Raw genomic sequence first — 14,273 nt, 5'->3', positions numbered from 1 at the left:
TGAAAACCAAAAAATGCTCACTTCATTTTTTTAATAGATGACTGCTTTCCCCCTCCAAACATTCCTTCCCAGCACATGCCCTCCTAAATTACAGCATTCCTGCCTCTGAGAGAGCTACTGTTCCCTTGGTGGGACGTGGCAGCTCTGTGAAAGGAGGCACCTTGCCAGTGTGTGCAGCACCAGGATAAACCCACCCACTCACACACTGCTTTTACAGATCAAAACTCCCTTTTCCCCCTTCCCTCTCCTCCCAGCAGGCAGCCAGAGCTTGCAGCATGTAATGCTAAAAGTTTCCACTTCAGAAATACCAGGCTGGGCTTTTACTTACTCCCTGTTGTGTCTCTGCTGGTACTTTTCTGCACACCAAGTGTGGCTTAGAAGGCTTTTAAACACAAATCCCAGTATTTTATGGCCAGTGACCTCCAGAAGTAGTGTTGGGATGTAATGTCTTCTCCTAGACTGACCAGTGCAGATGAGATTTGGGGAAGGTGTGCTCTTGTGTGTTCAGTAGCTCCAGAGAATTGTCTGTTTTTTCCTTAATGTACTGCTTAGTCTTTAAATTATTTCTGTGGAAAAGCATCTGCCATTCAGAATCTCTGAGGTGCCTCATGCAGAATTAGAAGAGGGAGGAACATGGGACATTTTGTGGCTGTCCCCATCCCTGGCAGTGCCCAAGGCCAGGCTGGACAGGGCTTGGAGCAGCCTGGGACAGTGGAAGGTGTCCCTGCCCATGGCAGGGAGTGCAATGGGATGAGCTTTAAGGTCCCTCCCAACCAAGCCACGTCTTGATTCCATGAGTCAATATGATTATTCCTGACTGTTTGTGATGCATGTAAAAGTTGTTAAAAGCTCCCTCAGTGTGAATTCAGCACACTAATGGAAGCATTAAATTTTTTATAACAGTTCAGGCATGGCTTTTTACAAAGCCAAGTGGGTCAGCAAAACACCAGACTTGTGTGGTCAGGGAACTGGGGAGTTGTGTGGTGGTTATTAAGGAAATACCAAATCCTTCTAGAACTAAATCAGTGATATCTTGACCTGCCCTGCCTGTGGCTTCCCAGGAATTGTCCCTGTTTTGTTGGAGCCCATCACAGACTCAGAGGTGGCAGCTGGTCACAAATAGGACAGAATGAAATGAACCTGGAAGGATTTAAATATTAAAAGAAAACAAACTGCTGAGCATGTTTAAGGCTGTTAATGCTGCATCTCCTGCACCACTGGCCAGGGGAGCCTTTCTCTTTTTTTGATAGACAAGGGCAGGAAAAAAAGCCAACTTTGTGTGAAGAAATTGTTTTGAATGAGACAGAGACTTTTAACAGCAAGGGACCAAGCTGGGACAGCAGCAGAGGAGGGAATGTGGGACAGCTGGAATATTCTGTGGCCAGGCAAAGCCATGGCTGCAGCTTGCATGGCACCTCCAGGGTTAAGTCCCCCTGTACTCTGCAGCACTCCAGGCCTCCCTGTGGTTTTGCTCAGCACCCAGCAGACAGGCTGGCACTTGGAATATGGTTCCAATTCCCTGTTCCTCCACCTTTCATAGGCTTGCTTTGTATGTGGAGGCAGTTAATTGGATTTTTAAAATACATACAGTACTCCCCTTCCTGAAAGGCTGCAGTATTCTCCCTGGTGAAGCATTCATTGCCATCTAAATAACCAACAGAGCAGGAATGCTTGGGTTTGTCTTTCTTTGGGTTTCTTGGTTTTTTTTCCTTTATTAACAGACTGGACAGAGGCAGGGAGGGCCTACAGTGAAGCTGCTGGGTGTGTTGGGGCTCTTCTTGTGCCTTAAACGTGAGGTTAGGGCTGCTTGTGAGCATTACCTGGTCACCATGGCTGTGTGGCATGGCTGCTTCTGGGGATTTTTGTTTGGTGAATGCTTCATATCCATGTCTTAGCATCCTTCTGCCACCTGAAATCAAAGCAGATTGTGCTGTAACACCTCCTGGTACTAACAAGTGTTCAGCAGTGGATGGGCCTGGGGGTGTGTTTGTGCATGTCTGTCCTGAGAAATCTGATTTCTTTTATCTCATAGTTCATCTGTCATTCAAAAAAACACTCGTAGAGATTCTGTAACCTGTGTCAGTGCCTTGTGTCATGTGTCATGCTACTGTTCCTCCCAGGCAAAGTATTTGGGGATTTATGGGGTTTTTTTTAAATGCAAATCAAACTAAAAACTTAATTTAGTATAGATGTGAAGGTTGATGTGAGTAAAATGACATGGATGCTGCTGCTGATAGTTTCCAGCTGAGCTCTGGACACAGGGATTTCTGTCCAGCAGGAAGCACTGCTGAGCCCAAAGCTGAGTCAGCTGCTAGAAAAAAAGGTAGCAATAGCTATTCCATTTTCCTGCCAAAAAAAAAAGGAGGAAAACAAGCCCCAAATCATCAATATTATCACCCATGTTAGTGCAGGGGGCTGCCAGGGTAAAATGAAGGTGCAGTGGCTGGCATGGGATGACTCAGATGAGCAGCTGTGGATAAACTCTAATATACAGTGGGAAGCAAACATTCTGAAAGATGCCTTTGGAACTGAGGCTGACCTTCCACATTAAAAAAAAAAGGGGGGGGGGGTCAGCTTGGGTTCTCCCTCCTTAAAAATCATTGTGTACCTGAAGCACGTGCTAAACACCAGAGTTATAATAGGCTGTTCTGACAGCAGTTGTTCAATTTAATGCATTATTGGGTTGTTTTCAGAATGATTTTTAGTAGCACTGCAGGGGTAAGTGATGAGAAAGGGCAGCTCCCAGAGAGCTGGCCTGGAGTGTGTGACATTTGGGGGAGCTGAGTTCCAGCTACACAGACGGAAACAGTAACTCACCTGCTCCCCTCCCCTCCCCTCCCAAACCTTGCTTCAAAATGCATCACCCCAGGGGCTGAATGAGCTGTTGGGAGTGGGGTAAGAGAAAAACTGTGTGTGCCTGGTTTAAAAATCAGCTTGAAGCACTGTTTCTAACACTTCCTTCAGCCCAGTGTGGGAATTCAGGCCCTTGGTCACAGAGCTCCCTAAAACCCCTGCTGGAATCGCTCTTTCTAGGAAATGCATTCCTTAAATTCAGGGGTTTGTAACACCCTGGAAATACTTCTGGTCATGCCACCAAAATCCTTGAGAAGTCCTAAAAACCAGTGTCCCATTGCAAGTGGCTGCAAGTGTTGCTGCTGTGCTGTTGCTGGCAGGTGTCACTAACTGTCCCCCCCCAGCGCCTGGCTCTCGGGCTACGAGAGCCCGGTGGTGTCCCGCATCAACACCAGGATCCAGGACCTCACAGGGCTGGATGTCTCCACTGCAGAGGAGCTGCAGGTAAGTGGCAGCTTGGGTTTGGTGCTGGGTGTGCCACTCACCATTTCAGCACCTCTTGTGCTTGCTCAGGTGAGATGGCCACAAAAATCTCATTTATTTACAGAGGGGGAGAGAAAGTTGTCTTTGCAGAGTAGCGGTTCAGTGTGAAATGGCTTTTTGGGGCTGGAGGAAACAGTGATAACTGAAACTCTGGATGTGTAGTTCCTTTTTATTTAGTCAAATAAACTGAGTTTCATGGCCACAGGGTCAGACTTTGCTGCTGTTGGAGGCAGTTAAAAGTTAATTCAGTGGAGGCCACCAGAGTGTCTGGTGTCCCTGGGATGTGGGAAACACTGGCTGTGTGTGTAATTTGAGTAAACTGCAATTTAGAAGTGCTTTTGTTTATTTGCCTGAGGTCTTTAAATGAGCAGCTGCCTCACTGACTGTGAGCAGAGCACGAGTACCTAGAAAGCAGGACACCCACAAAGTACTTCTAAACCTGCTGTGCTCCTTGTCACTCTGTCCTGGTGATAAAATGGCCAAGGATCTGGTGGAAAATTGATGTTATTTTTTTATAACCAATTGGCAAGAAGGACAGGGAACCCTCTTTATTGACACAGTCAATTCAGGTCAAAAAGTGGTTTCAATGTGATGATGTAAAAGCACCGTGATACCATTTTGGAGAGAGGCTGAAAAGTTTTCTGTAGAAGAAAAATTCTTTTCTGCCCTGGGCAGCACCAGATTCTTACCTGGAGCATCCTACAGTGCCACTCATGGATGTGCTCCTGCTGCTGACAGAGGCTTGACATTTCCTGGGGCTTGGTGTTTAAACTTCATCTCTGCAAAGGCTGTAGCTGACAGCCAAACTCTTGCCTGGCTAAAGACTGATTTACTAGATCCTGTGCTTCTCCTCCCACTGTAGGTAGCCAACTACGGCGTAGGAGGCCAGTATGAGCCTCATTTTGATTTTGGAAGGGTAAGTCCTGCTTTGTCTTCACTCTTTCTTCTTCACAAGCGCTGTGTTTCTCTTTTTCAGGTGGCAAATTATGGAGTGGGAGGACAGTATGAGCCCCACTTTGACTTTGCACGGGCAAGTAAAGAGCTGGAGGAGAGCTAGACCTGGTGAAGCCTGGGCCTCTGGGCTGGGGCACACTCTCTGTTCTTCCATGTCTATTAAATTTTGTAGCTCTTCCACTTTCCTAATCCATGTCCGTGGAGAAAGCCCTCTAAACCACCAGCTGAACCTGTGGAGGTTGCTGCCTGTAAGCTGAGTGCCAGCAGACTCTTGACAACTGGAAAAAGTCTTATCTCACTGTCCTTAATTTTTTAATTGGATTTAAATTCCCCACCTGTTTTATTCCAGCTTAAATTGCAGACTGCTGAAATTCAGTTGGTTATTTACTGGGCATAATTCTGTGTGGTTTAACCCCTTCAGATTAACCTTAACCCTGCCAGTCCCAGCCACCAATTCTGAATCAGGATCTCTGCTCTGTAAGCACCTGCTCCAAGGCATTGCAAGTGTTTAACAGGTTTTGTTTGGAAACACTGGGGTTGTTTCCAGGAGTAACAGTTGCTGGAATTTCAGTGCACACAAACTGTGGTCACAGGGGGTAGGTTTAAAAACAGAGGTGTGACAGAAGTTGGTATCAAAAGTCATCAAAATGGGGTTCATTCTTGTAAGTTGAGTGCTGGACACCTCTTAGTTGCCTGGTTTGTCACTGAGGCTTCGTCCCTGCTTCCCAGCTGGAATCCAGAGTGGAGTGTGGCAGGGAAGTGTCCAGCTGACCCTGGGACTGAGAGCTGCCCTGGCTGCTGCCAAGGACAAGGGGGATGAGTGTAATTAAATAATTCAGTTTGCTGTGAGGAGGATTTATAGCCTCAGCCTCAGACAGCACAGTTGTTGTTACCCATTAGAAATCTGGGCTTAATGCCCTCCCTCCCTGTCCTACAGAATTTCAAAGTGCCTGGTTTATTTAAATTGATAGATTCACTCCTGTTGCATTCCTCCCCTCCTTCCAAATCGAGGGGTTGGATTAATTCTTCTGCATGAGTCTGTTCTGTGCTGCTGGCTCAGCAGCTGTGTGTCATTGGCTGCTCTCAGCAACCAAAAAGAAATGCTGATGGAATCTGCCTGCTTTTGTTCACAGAAAGATGAGCCAGATGCTTTTAAAGAATTGGGAACAGGCAACAGAATTGCTACTTGGTTGTTTTATGTAAGTGATACATTTCTTCCATCTGTCACTGTATATTCTATGCCATGGAATGATTTCATTCTGCTTTTCTTTCATTCTTTTTTACTGAAGGGACTTGCCACTAACTTTGGGGTAATGCATATGGGGGGGGTCTTCTTACTCAGACTTTGTGGTTCTTCCATGTGTCTTAAGGAGGATTTTCCCCCCAAATTTGAGCATTAGCTTAAATTATTTGCCTGCCTGTTTATTTTTGTATCTGCATCAGTGTTTACAGCATGTTCACTGCCTTGACATTCAAGTGGGAGGGACAAGGCTGGGACTGCACTGGGAACAGGGGGGGTTTGGCCTTCTTCAGGGATTTATGTCAAAATTGAACTTCACTTTCACTAAAAAGTGAGATTTTCTCAGCCTGAACTCACCTGTCCTTCCCCACCTGTTCAGATGAGTGATGTGTCAGCAGGGGGAGCCACGGTCTTCCCTGAAGTGGGAGCCAGCGTTTGGCCAAGAAAGGTGAGCAGGATTGATCCAGCAGAAAAATCCACTCCTCCCCACTACCCACACAGAACAGAGCTTGAAAATGAACCTTTCAAATAACTGTAAGCACCTCTGTGCTGTCAGAACAGTGCTGTGATTTTCCTTAAGTGCAGCAACTGGAGCTTTGCTGGTGATTCCAAGGACCCATGTGTGGATGCAAGTGCAAAACACTTAAATACTGCAAAACATAGTGTGAAAATACTCAAATCTCTGAGTTGGTTTAGTCTTGAGGCATCTGTAAGAAATTCTCTTGTCAGTTTTTTCCTTCAAGCCAGGTTTGCCTTTACTGGCCTGCTGCTCAGCTTTAGTAAACAATCTTGGCTTTCTTAACTGGAGTTAAATGAAACTGGCTTAGGATTAAAAAATAAATTAAGAGCCAAGTATACAGACATACAATAAGTCAAAGGAGACTTTTCCCTAAGAATAAGAATATGGAGAAGAGCCTGCAGTTTAAAAGGAGGCTCTGAAATACAAATGCACCTACCTTTGCCTTAGTGTGTTGTGGTACAGAGCACAGGGCTGAGTGTCCCTGCCATTCCCAGGGTACAGCTGTGCTCTGGTACAATCTCTGTGTGTGGTACAGAGCACAGGGCTGAGTGTCCCTGCCATTCCCAGGGTACAGCTGTGTTCTGGTACAATCTCTGCTGTGGTACAGAGCACAGGGCTGAGTGTTCCTGCCGTTCCCAGGGTACAGCTGTGCTCTGGTACAATCTCTTCCCGAGTGGAGAAGGCGATTACAGCACGCGGCACGCGGCCTGCCCGGTGCTAGTGGGGAATAAATGGGGTGAGTACCTGCCTCTGACCTGAGTCTGGGCTCTGCTGGGGGGTGGCTTGGCTTTATTTTTCCTTTGGACTTCAGAAATGGCATTCTTTGTAAAGAAACATAGTTAATTTACTTTACCTCATAGCTCTCTTTATGTTAAATATATTTTATATAGTAGCATATTTCATTATGTGTATAAAGGAAATTAATACTATGTCTACTTTAAGAGTTTTTGTAGCTTTGCAGCCATACTGGAAGGGTTTTTGGTTGGTTGGTTATTTTTATTAGACTAACTTCATAGATTTGTGCATGGCAGTGGGGTTGGAATGAGAGAGTCTTTTAAGGCCCCTTCCACCCCAAACCGTTCTGTGACTAAAACCCTTTAGAAAATTAAGATAATCCTGTGCTTAACCAGAAGCTGGCCTAGAGCACATTTAGCTTCAGCAGAAGAGGAGCTGAGCTGTGCAGTGATGCAGTGCCTTTGTGTCTTTGCAGTCTCCAATAAGTGGCTCCACGAGCGGGGGCAGGAGTTCCGCCGGCCGTGCACGTTATCGGAGCTGGAATGAGGCAGCCCGGGCTCCTGAGCACTCAGGGGGTGCAGCTGCACACTCCTGCCAGTTTACAACTGACTAACAAACACTCCACTACAGGTTCACCCCACCCAGCTCAGCTGTGGACAGGACAAACGTGCTTTTGGTTCCCTCCAAATCCCCCCCCAAGGTTTATCAACAGAAAATACCGAGGTTGACAAGTGTTACTGAAAAAAAAAAAAAGGACAAAATACAGATAAATACAGATGAGGGCCACAACTTCCAGTGGTGTTGTGTGTGGTGTTCCTGTCACCATCATCCCTCTGAGCAGTGTGGGCAGCCAGGAGTTGTCTGGAGTCCTCCTCACACCTGCCAGGCTTAGGGCAGGATCATTGCCTGGGAGGGCTCCCTTCTAAGGAATGCTGAATTAAACCCTTTCCCATTCCTCAATTCCCAGACACTTGACTCTCTGCTTTCCTAGAGTGCCTGACCACTGCAGGTTTACTTTGCTGAAAGACAGGTTATTAGCATGTTCTAGCCTGGTTTTTCACTTCCACAAAAGCTCCACTTTTTAAACTTGTCTTCCTTCTCAGCCTGTGTGGAGAATTTGGCTGTGAATCTTGACCACATGAGCCAGCAGTTCCACAGGCAGAGTCAGGATGCATCCACAGTGTCAGAGCAGCCTGGGAACACCCACAGCCCATCTCCCCTCCTCTTCTGCAATGTTTGTCCACAAGAACAAATGCTGCTTTTGTTCTGTCCTGGCAGCCAGCTCTTCCCTCTGCTCCTCAGGCAGTGGGGATGGGGATGTTCCCACCTTTATTAATCAAAATTGTCGTGCCTTAGGACACTGGAATTTCAAATTGGTTCTGAGACTTCAGGTGCTGAGGTAACACAGAGTCCTCACAGAATGCTCCCTGCCCTCATCCTCCTCCCAGCTCTCGAGGTTTCAGGAGAAACTCTCAGCCTATTTATAGTCCTGAACCTTTTTTAGATGCAGGCTCACTTTCCTGAACCCTTTCCCTTCCACAGCAGGATTTTTAGCAAAATATCCAAATATCTCACTAGCATGAGGACAAAAATTGAAGCTGCACCTGCCTCTACCTAAACAGTCCAATTTTCTGGATGATGATGATTTTACTGATTTAGGGGTCAAGCCTGAAGTCTTTACCAAGGGAAAAATTCCAATTTTGGTTAATTGGATTTTCTGCCTCAATAAAATCTTGACAGTTGAGCCAAAATGTACAAAACCTATTGTTAAATGTGCTAGAAATACCTCTGGATTACTGGGAATGCAGTTTAAGGTACTATAGTTGGAAGAACTGCATACTTTCAGAAGACACTTTAAAAGGTCTTTGCTGGAAATTAATTGTTAAATTTCTACTGAGCCTGGTAGCAGTGGGACCCACAGAACTGCCCCTCCTTAGCCCTGCACCTTCCTGAATTTTGCCTGGCTTTTGGCAGCTGGAAAACAAGGTCCATCCATAAAGTGAGAACACAAAGTCTGCACAGTCCCACCTCACATCTGCACTGCTCATTTACCAAGAGCAGGAGCTGATCTAAATAAATTCACCCCAGAACTGTGTTAGCAGAGCTGATCTTTGAGCACCAAATTGTAATAATTTTAAAAACCCCAAACCCATAAGATTGGTGCCTACCTGAGTTTTCTCACTTTTTCATCTGTCTCTCTTCCTATCCATGATTCTTTCTTTTTTCTTTCCCATCTCTTAGTTTGTTGAGCTCCAAAAAGGTAACCATGGCTGCAGGTACCTCCCACCACATCCCTGCAGGTGAAAGGGGACAATGAACCGTGGGAACAGTTGGGAATTCTGCCTTTGGGGCATCCACAAATGCTTGTAGGGAAGCCAGTCCTACCTAGTAAAGGAGCACAAAACAAAATGCCTGTATTGCCATCAGGAACTGGTGTGGAAGACACCTGCATCTGCTCTTGCTGTCCCATCTCTGTTCAACAGTCACCAAAGCATGGAAAAAAGCCAGAGCTGGAGAATTTTGCTCTCCAGTTCCCTCCCTCACCTCAGTACCAGTGAGTACTCCAGTGTTAAACAGCATCAGTCTCAGGCAGTGCTTGGGGAGTACAAATGTTCTGGTGCACGACTTTTTAAAGCAGTGAACCACTCACAGGTAATTCTTCAGGAAAGAATTTTCTCCTTTTGGCAGTAGAACATTTTACTTGGTTAAAGAAAAAAAACAATCTCTCAAAATTCAATCTCCAGTCTGCTGGGACACATCAGGAATGTTCCAGATTATGACAACAGGGTTGGCTTAGATTTTTAAACTGCAGACAATCCCTATTTCCTCTCCCTCCACTGCAGTGGTGTCCATGCATCCAACACTGACTGTGTAAGGGATTACAGTGGTGCTGCTGCTTCTGCCTTATCCCATCATTTCTCAGAGGGCTTTTGGATCCCCAGTGTGGCTCCTGTGTGAATCTAGTTTTGTATTAAACATGATTGAAAACTGTCTGGGCTCACAGTGACTGACAACTGCCTTACTGTTACATTTTTTTGTAATAAAATTTTTAATGTAAAAAAAAAAAAGTGAACAGGCTTAAAATAAAAGCCACTGCCATTAGCAGTGAGAAATCCTCCACAACCAACTGTCCTCCTATGTGGCTGCTATAAATCTGATCACACAGAGCTTTATCACCAGAGTTTTATCACCATTTGTGGAAACCAAGCTCCTCTGTTTCCCTTCACCATCTCACTGGGCAGGTGCAGGAGCTGCTCCTACCCCAAATTCCTGTTCAACACTAAATTCTGTGTCTCTACTGGGAGCACACAGCACTAAAGGGCTGCAAGAGGGGAGGGCAGATAATACTGGGCTGAAAGCAGGGTCAGCTGCTGAGGGTCCCTTTTCCAGGGCTGGCAGATCTATTTTGTGAAGCCAGAAGGTCAAACAACCACTTACCCTGGAATGGTTCTAGGGAGGGGAAGAGAGCACCAGAGACTTAAACAGCACAATAAACTCACATGTGAGAAGGTCAGGCTGGCCTCTTCCATGACCAAAACCTCTGGGCTCTGTACACCTCAGCCATCTCTGGGCTTCACCTTGCAGTGCAGTGGAGCTCGTGCTTGATTCCCATCATCAGGAACCTGCAAAAAGCACAGCAGGGGCTGCTGAGAGGCTTGGATCCTTTTGCCTGTGGAAGGGAGCTGTGTGCTGGCCATGGAGGTCTCGGCTTGCAGGTAGGGAGGGCACTGCCCCTACACAGCTGATGTCAGCACACATTTGCAGTAAGCCTGAAGAGCAGCAGCACTGTTTGATTTTGGAACGGTGATGGGGTTCATGCCCACCCACCCTGTGCTGCTGAGCTGCTGCCCTGCCCCTGCCAAGACAGGCCTGGGAGGAAGGAAGGGCTCTGGATCAGCCCTGTCCCACCCCAGCCAGTGACTTCCCACCATCCTACCTGGGCCCCTGGGGCTCTTCTGGCACAGCTGCAGTGAAAGGTGACCATGGGGGTCACCAGCACGGGAGGAGCCCAGCAAGGGTAAGGACCAGAGCAGCTGCAGCTGAACAGGCAGGGAAAGGTCAGAGATAGGGAGAAAGGCCTGTCAGTGTCAGAGGAAGAGGAAGGAAAGGGTGTGACAGGATCATGGAATCCCAGAATGGTTTGGGTTGGAAGGTACTTAAACTCATCTAGTTCCACCCCCTGCCATGGGGAAGGATGCCTTTCACTATCCCAGGCCTTGTCCAACATAGGCTGGGACACTTCCAGGGATCCAGGGGCAGCCACAGTTCCTCTGGGCAGCCTCCTCAGGGCCTCACCACCCTCACAATGCAAATTTCTTCCCAATATCCCCATCTATCCCTGCCCTCTGTCAGCTTGATGCCCTTCTCCCTTGTCCTGCCACTCCAGCCCTTCTCCAGCTGTCCTGGAGCCCCTATAGGCACTGGAAGGGGCTCTGAGATCTCTGCAGTTTTCTTTTCTAGGCTGAACAATCCCAGCTCTCCCAGCCTTTCCTCCCAGCAGAGCTGCTCCATCCCTCTGCTCATCCTGGTGCCTTCCCTGGGCTCTCCCCAGCAGATCCAGGTCCCTCCTCTGCTGGTCCCAGGGCTGGGGCAGCTCTGCAGGTGGGGTCTCACCTGAGCAGGGCAGAGGGGCAGAACCCTGTCCTAGGCTGGGGGAAGGCAGCACAAGGGACCTGCCCAGGGCCTCCTGGAGAGATTGGACCTGCCCACACACTTGAGCTGGGCCCCATTAGGGAGGGGGTCTTTAACCACCTCACCCAGCCTCTCCCGGCTGCCGGACTCTGACCTGGCTCGGAGGACTCGGGGATTTCACCATCGACCCGCAGCTCTCCTCCCCATAATCAGTGACTCATCTGGGCTTTGGAACAGCCACGGATCACCCACTAACCTGAGCCACCAGCTGCCTCTAAACATCTACCAGCAGCTTTCCGAGCCAGCCAAAGCCGGTGGAAAAGGAGCTCGGTCCCTCCATCCCACGTCCTCCCCAGCAGAGTGGCACGGGCAGGATGCTGGCACAGCCAGCCATGCTGGGAAGGAGGAACGCAGCACAGGAGCTGCAGCACAGGAGCTGCAGCTCGGCTCCTGATGCGGAGCCAAGAGGGCTTTTCCAGCTCCATCTGGGATGGGGCTCATTGCCACAGGAGCGCAGGGACAGGACGGGTGTAGTCCCCTCTCCCTCGCAGCCCAGGAGCGCTGCCAAGAGCCCGCAGTGTCCCGGGAACGCGTGACTCACCGCGGCCCGGGCCGCGCTATATTTGAGCATTACGGAGGCAGGAATGAATGCACGCAGGCAGGAGCTGCCTGTGCCGAGGTCAGCGCCAGGTTCAGGGAGCAGTTGTCAGAGTTCACCACCGTGCACCCCTTAAATCTTCAGAGAGAGAAAAGCTGGCACAGGGAAGGGGTTTTGGTAACTGCAGTGGGTCAAAGGCAGGCCAGAGGGGTCTGGCGGGGTCCCACTGTGCACATCCACTGCTGCAGCTGCTGAGCCACCCCCCGAGGGAAAACTGGAGGTCACTTTTACCCAATACTACATTTTTCCTGCTCTTTAGATCTTGCAGTCTGGGTGCAACCGAGATATTTGCAGCTGGACTGAAAAGCTCTCAGGAGATTGGCTCGGGGAGGGAAGGAAGGAAGGAAGCAGAAGGAAGGAAGGAAGGAGAGTGGCTCATCCCCGGGGCAGGGCAAAGGGGCTGCCACGTTTTGGAAAAGCAGTTAAACAGCTTTTTACTCACCAACCTTTGCTTCGGGACCAGTGACTAACAGGCAAGTTTCTGACTCCTCTTTACCCAGGCTCTGCCCTCTGGCAGCTGCTCCCTCCCCGCCCTGTTCTGCTTTCCCAATTCCGATTGATTTTGCAAACAGCCCGGATGCTCCAGAGCCACCAGCTCCAGGCTGCATGCCCTGCTCATGCCACATTCCCTGTGGTTTGCCTCCTCTGCAGTCCTGCCAGCATTTTTTTCCTCTTTCTCTGCCTTTAGCAGGACATGGATCAGTCAGCAGGGACCGAGGGATGACAAAGAAAGCTGTGTTATGAAACTGCCTCCAGAACAACCCTAAAAGGCTCTACATAAAGGCAGGACACCAGGCACAGACACCCAGAGGCTCTTACACATTTCCAAGCTAGTCCCCAATAGCTGGTTTGCTCTTTTTTACATTAATTTCTGCCAGGCAGTTGGCAAAGGCTGGGAGCACTGGGACTGTGAACTGGAGTGTCAGGCAGGGCAGGGACTGAACCAGCAGAGACACCAAAGGCTCCACTCACTGCAGGATTCAGTGTGGGACTCTTGAATCCAGTTTGCCCTGCACTGGGGCACTGACAACAAATTCCAGGGACCATTTCCACCCATGACTGACAGAGCAGTCCCCAGCATGGTCTGAACAACAGGAGAGGCCCAAGCCCTCCAGTGCTCCTGCAGGGAAGTCCTCACTTCCCCAGCACCCCCTCTGCCATGTGCCAGGGGTGACACAGATGTCACAAAAGGCTTACTTGGGGCAAGGATTGGACTATTCCCAAGCTGTCAACCTCCCTTTCCCAGTGTTCTCTGCATCTGGGTTTATCTCTCCAAAGGCAAAGCTGGTTTGAGGTTCTCCTGGGAGCTCCTAAGTGTCCCCTCACCCAAAAGTCAGCCCTGGCAGACTGGGCCTCAGAACAGGTGGAACAAGCAGGCAGCAGCTGCCTCTGGCTCCACACCATTGCACAGCAGAGGCACTAACCAGCTTGTTTGCTCCCTTCCCCACTTCTCTGACTTACCTGTCTAAGAAACCAAGACTTGGCTGTGGTTCCTCCTCCTTATTCCACATCTGGAGCTGATCACCCAGAGCCATGTGCAGAGACACGGGCAGTGCCATGGAGCTCTGGCCCTTCAGAAGCTGCAATGCAGCGGGGCTAAACCTTCTACAAAGCAATAAAATGCCAGAATTTGCATTTGTGTTTGGCATAGATTTGAAATGCAGCCCAGCTCCTCCTGAGAGGCAGTGCTGTGCTGGGGCACATCTGAAAAGCTTTCTAAGAGCAGCCAGAACCTTCCCACACCATTTCCTTTCTCTATTCTTTGTGAGTGGTTTGCTTTGTCTTTTGCTGTTGGTATTCATTTGGTTGCTTTCTTTTTAATGAGCAACTTTGAAGCCTCCACCAGCTCAGCAGGCCTCTGGGTCCTGGCAGGCCTGTCCCACCCCAGAGCCAGGAGGGGCTGCTGCCCCACCACCCATTCCCTGGCTCAGGTCTCAGTGCCAACCTTTCCTCCTGGGTCACCTGTGCTACATTTAATTTAATTTACATTACAGGTTTAATTTACATTACACAGGAGCTGTAACAACCAGCCCTATAACATCAGCCACATCAAAGGCAGTACTCACCTACCACACTGATCCTGGAACTGGAGGTGATGCCAAGGAATGCCCTGGATGTAGTGTTTGTCCCAAACTTCTCCAAGCTGCTGGATCAACCCCTCCGAGGCTCCGTGGGCCCCTGGGATTTGCTAGGAGCAA

The 14,273-nt window shown here is 48.9% G+C and overlaps 1 protein-coding gene and 1 long non-coding RNA gene across 15 annotated transcripts in view; one reads left to right on the top strand and one right to left on the bottom strand.

Annotated features, from left to right (window-relative positions):
- P4HA1 (prolyl 4-hydroxylase subunit alpha 1) overlaps positions 1-7,580 on the top strand; it is a 27,019-nt gene extending 19,439 nt beyond the window's left edge. For 4 of the 9 annotated variants that reach the window (XM_030240878.2, XM_050976497.1, XM_050976494.1 and 1 more), the window contains 6 exons: positions 3,198-3,297; positions 4,199-4,252; positions 5,424-5,489; positions 5,910-5,978; positions 6,618-6,786; positions 7,261-7,580. In XM_030240878.2, the coding sequence (XP_030096738.2) occupies positions 3,198-3,297; positions 4,199-4,252; positions 5,424-5,489; positions 5,910-5,978; positions 6,618-6,786; positions 7,261-7,331 (529 nt within the window). In that variant the 3' untranslated portion in view covers positions 7,332-7,580. Of the gene's footprint in view, positions 1-3,197; positions 3,298-4,198; positions 4,253-4,312; positions 4,367-5,423; positions 5,490-5,909; positions 5,979-6,617; positions 6,787-7,260 lie in introns of all 9 variants that reach the window. The other 5 variants (XM_050976498.1, XM_050976495.1, XM_050976500.1 and 2 more) reach the window with 3 other exon arrangements.
- LOC108963410 (uncharacterized) overlaps positions 1-14,273 on the bottom strand; it is a 17,061-nt gene extending 2,788 nt beyond the window's left edge. For 2 of the 6 annotated variants that reach the window (XR_007777933.1, XR_007777930.1), the window contains exons 1-3: positions 14,142-14,241; positions 10,286-10,408; positions 1,821-1,909 (exon numbers count right to left, since the gene is read on the bottom strand). This is a non-coding gene — a long non-coding RNA (uncharacterized LOC108963410). Of the gene's footprint in view, positions 1-5; positions 1,910-10,285; positions 10,409-12,517; positions 12,923-13,536; positions 13,681-14,141 lie in introns of those variants that run through there. The other 4 variants (XR_007777932.1, XR_007777928.1, XR_007777929.1 and 1 more) reach the window with 4 other exon arrangements.

Source organism: Serinus canaria, chromosome 6 (genome assembly GCF_022539315.1).
Source record: "Serinus canaria isolate serCan28SL12 chromosome 6, serCan2020, whole genome shotgun sequence".
Lineage (NCBI taxonomy): Eukaryota > Metazoa > Chordata > Aves > Passeriformes > Fringillidae > Serinus > Serinus canaria.
The sequence above is the reverse complement of the archived record's forward strand: the minus strand, read 5'-3'. Positions and strand labels throughout refer to the sequence as shown.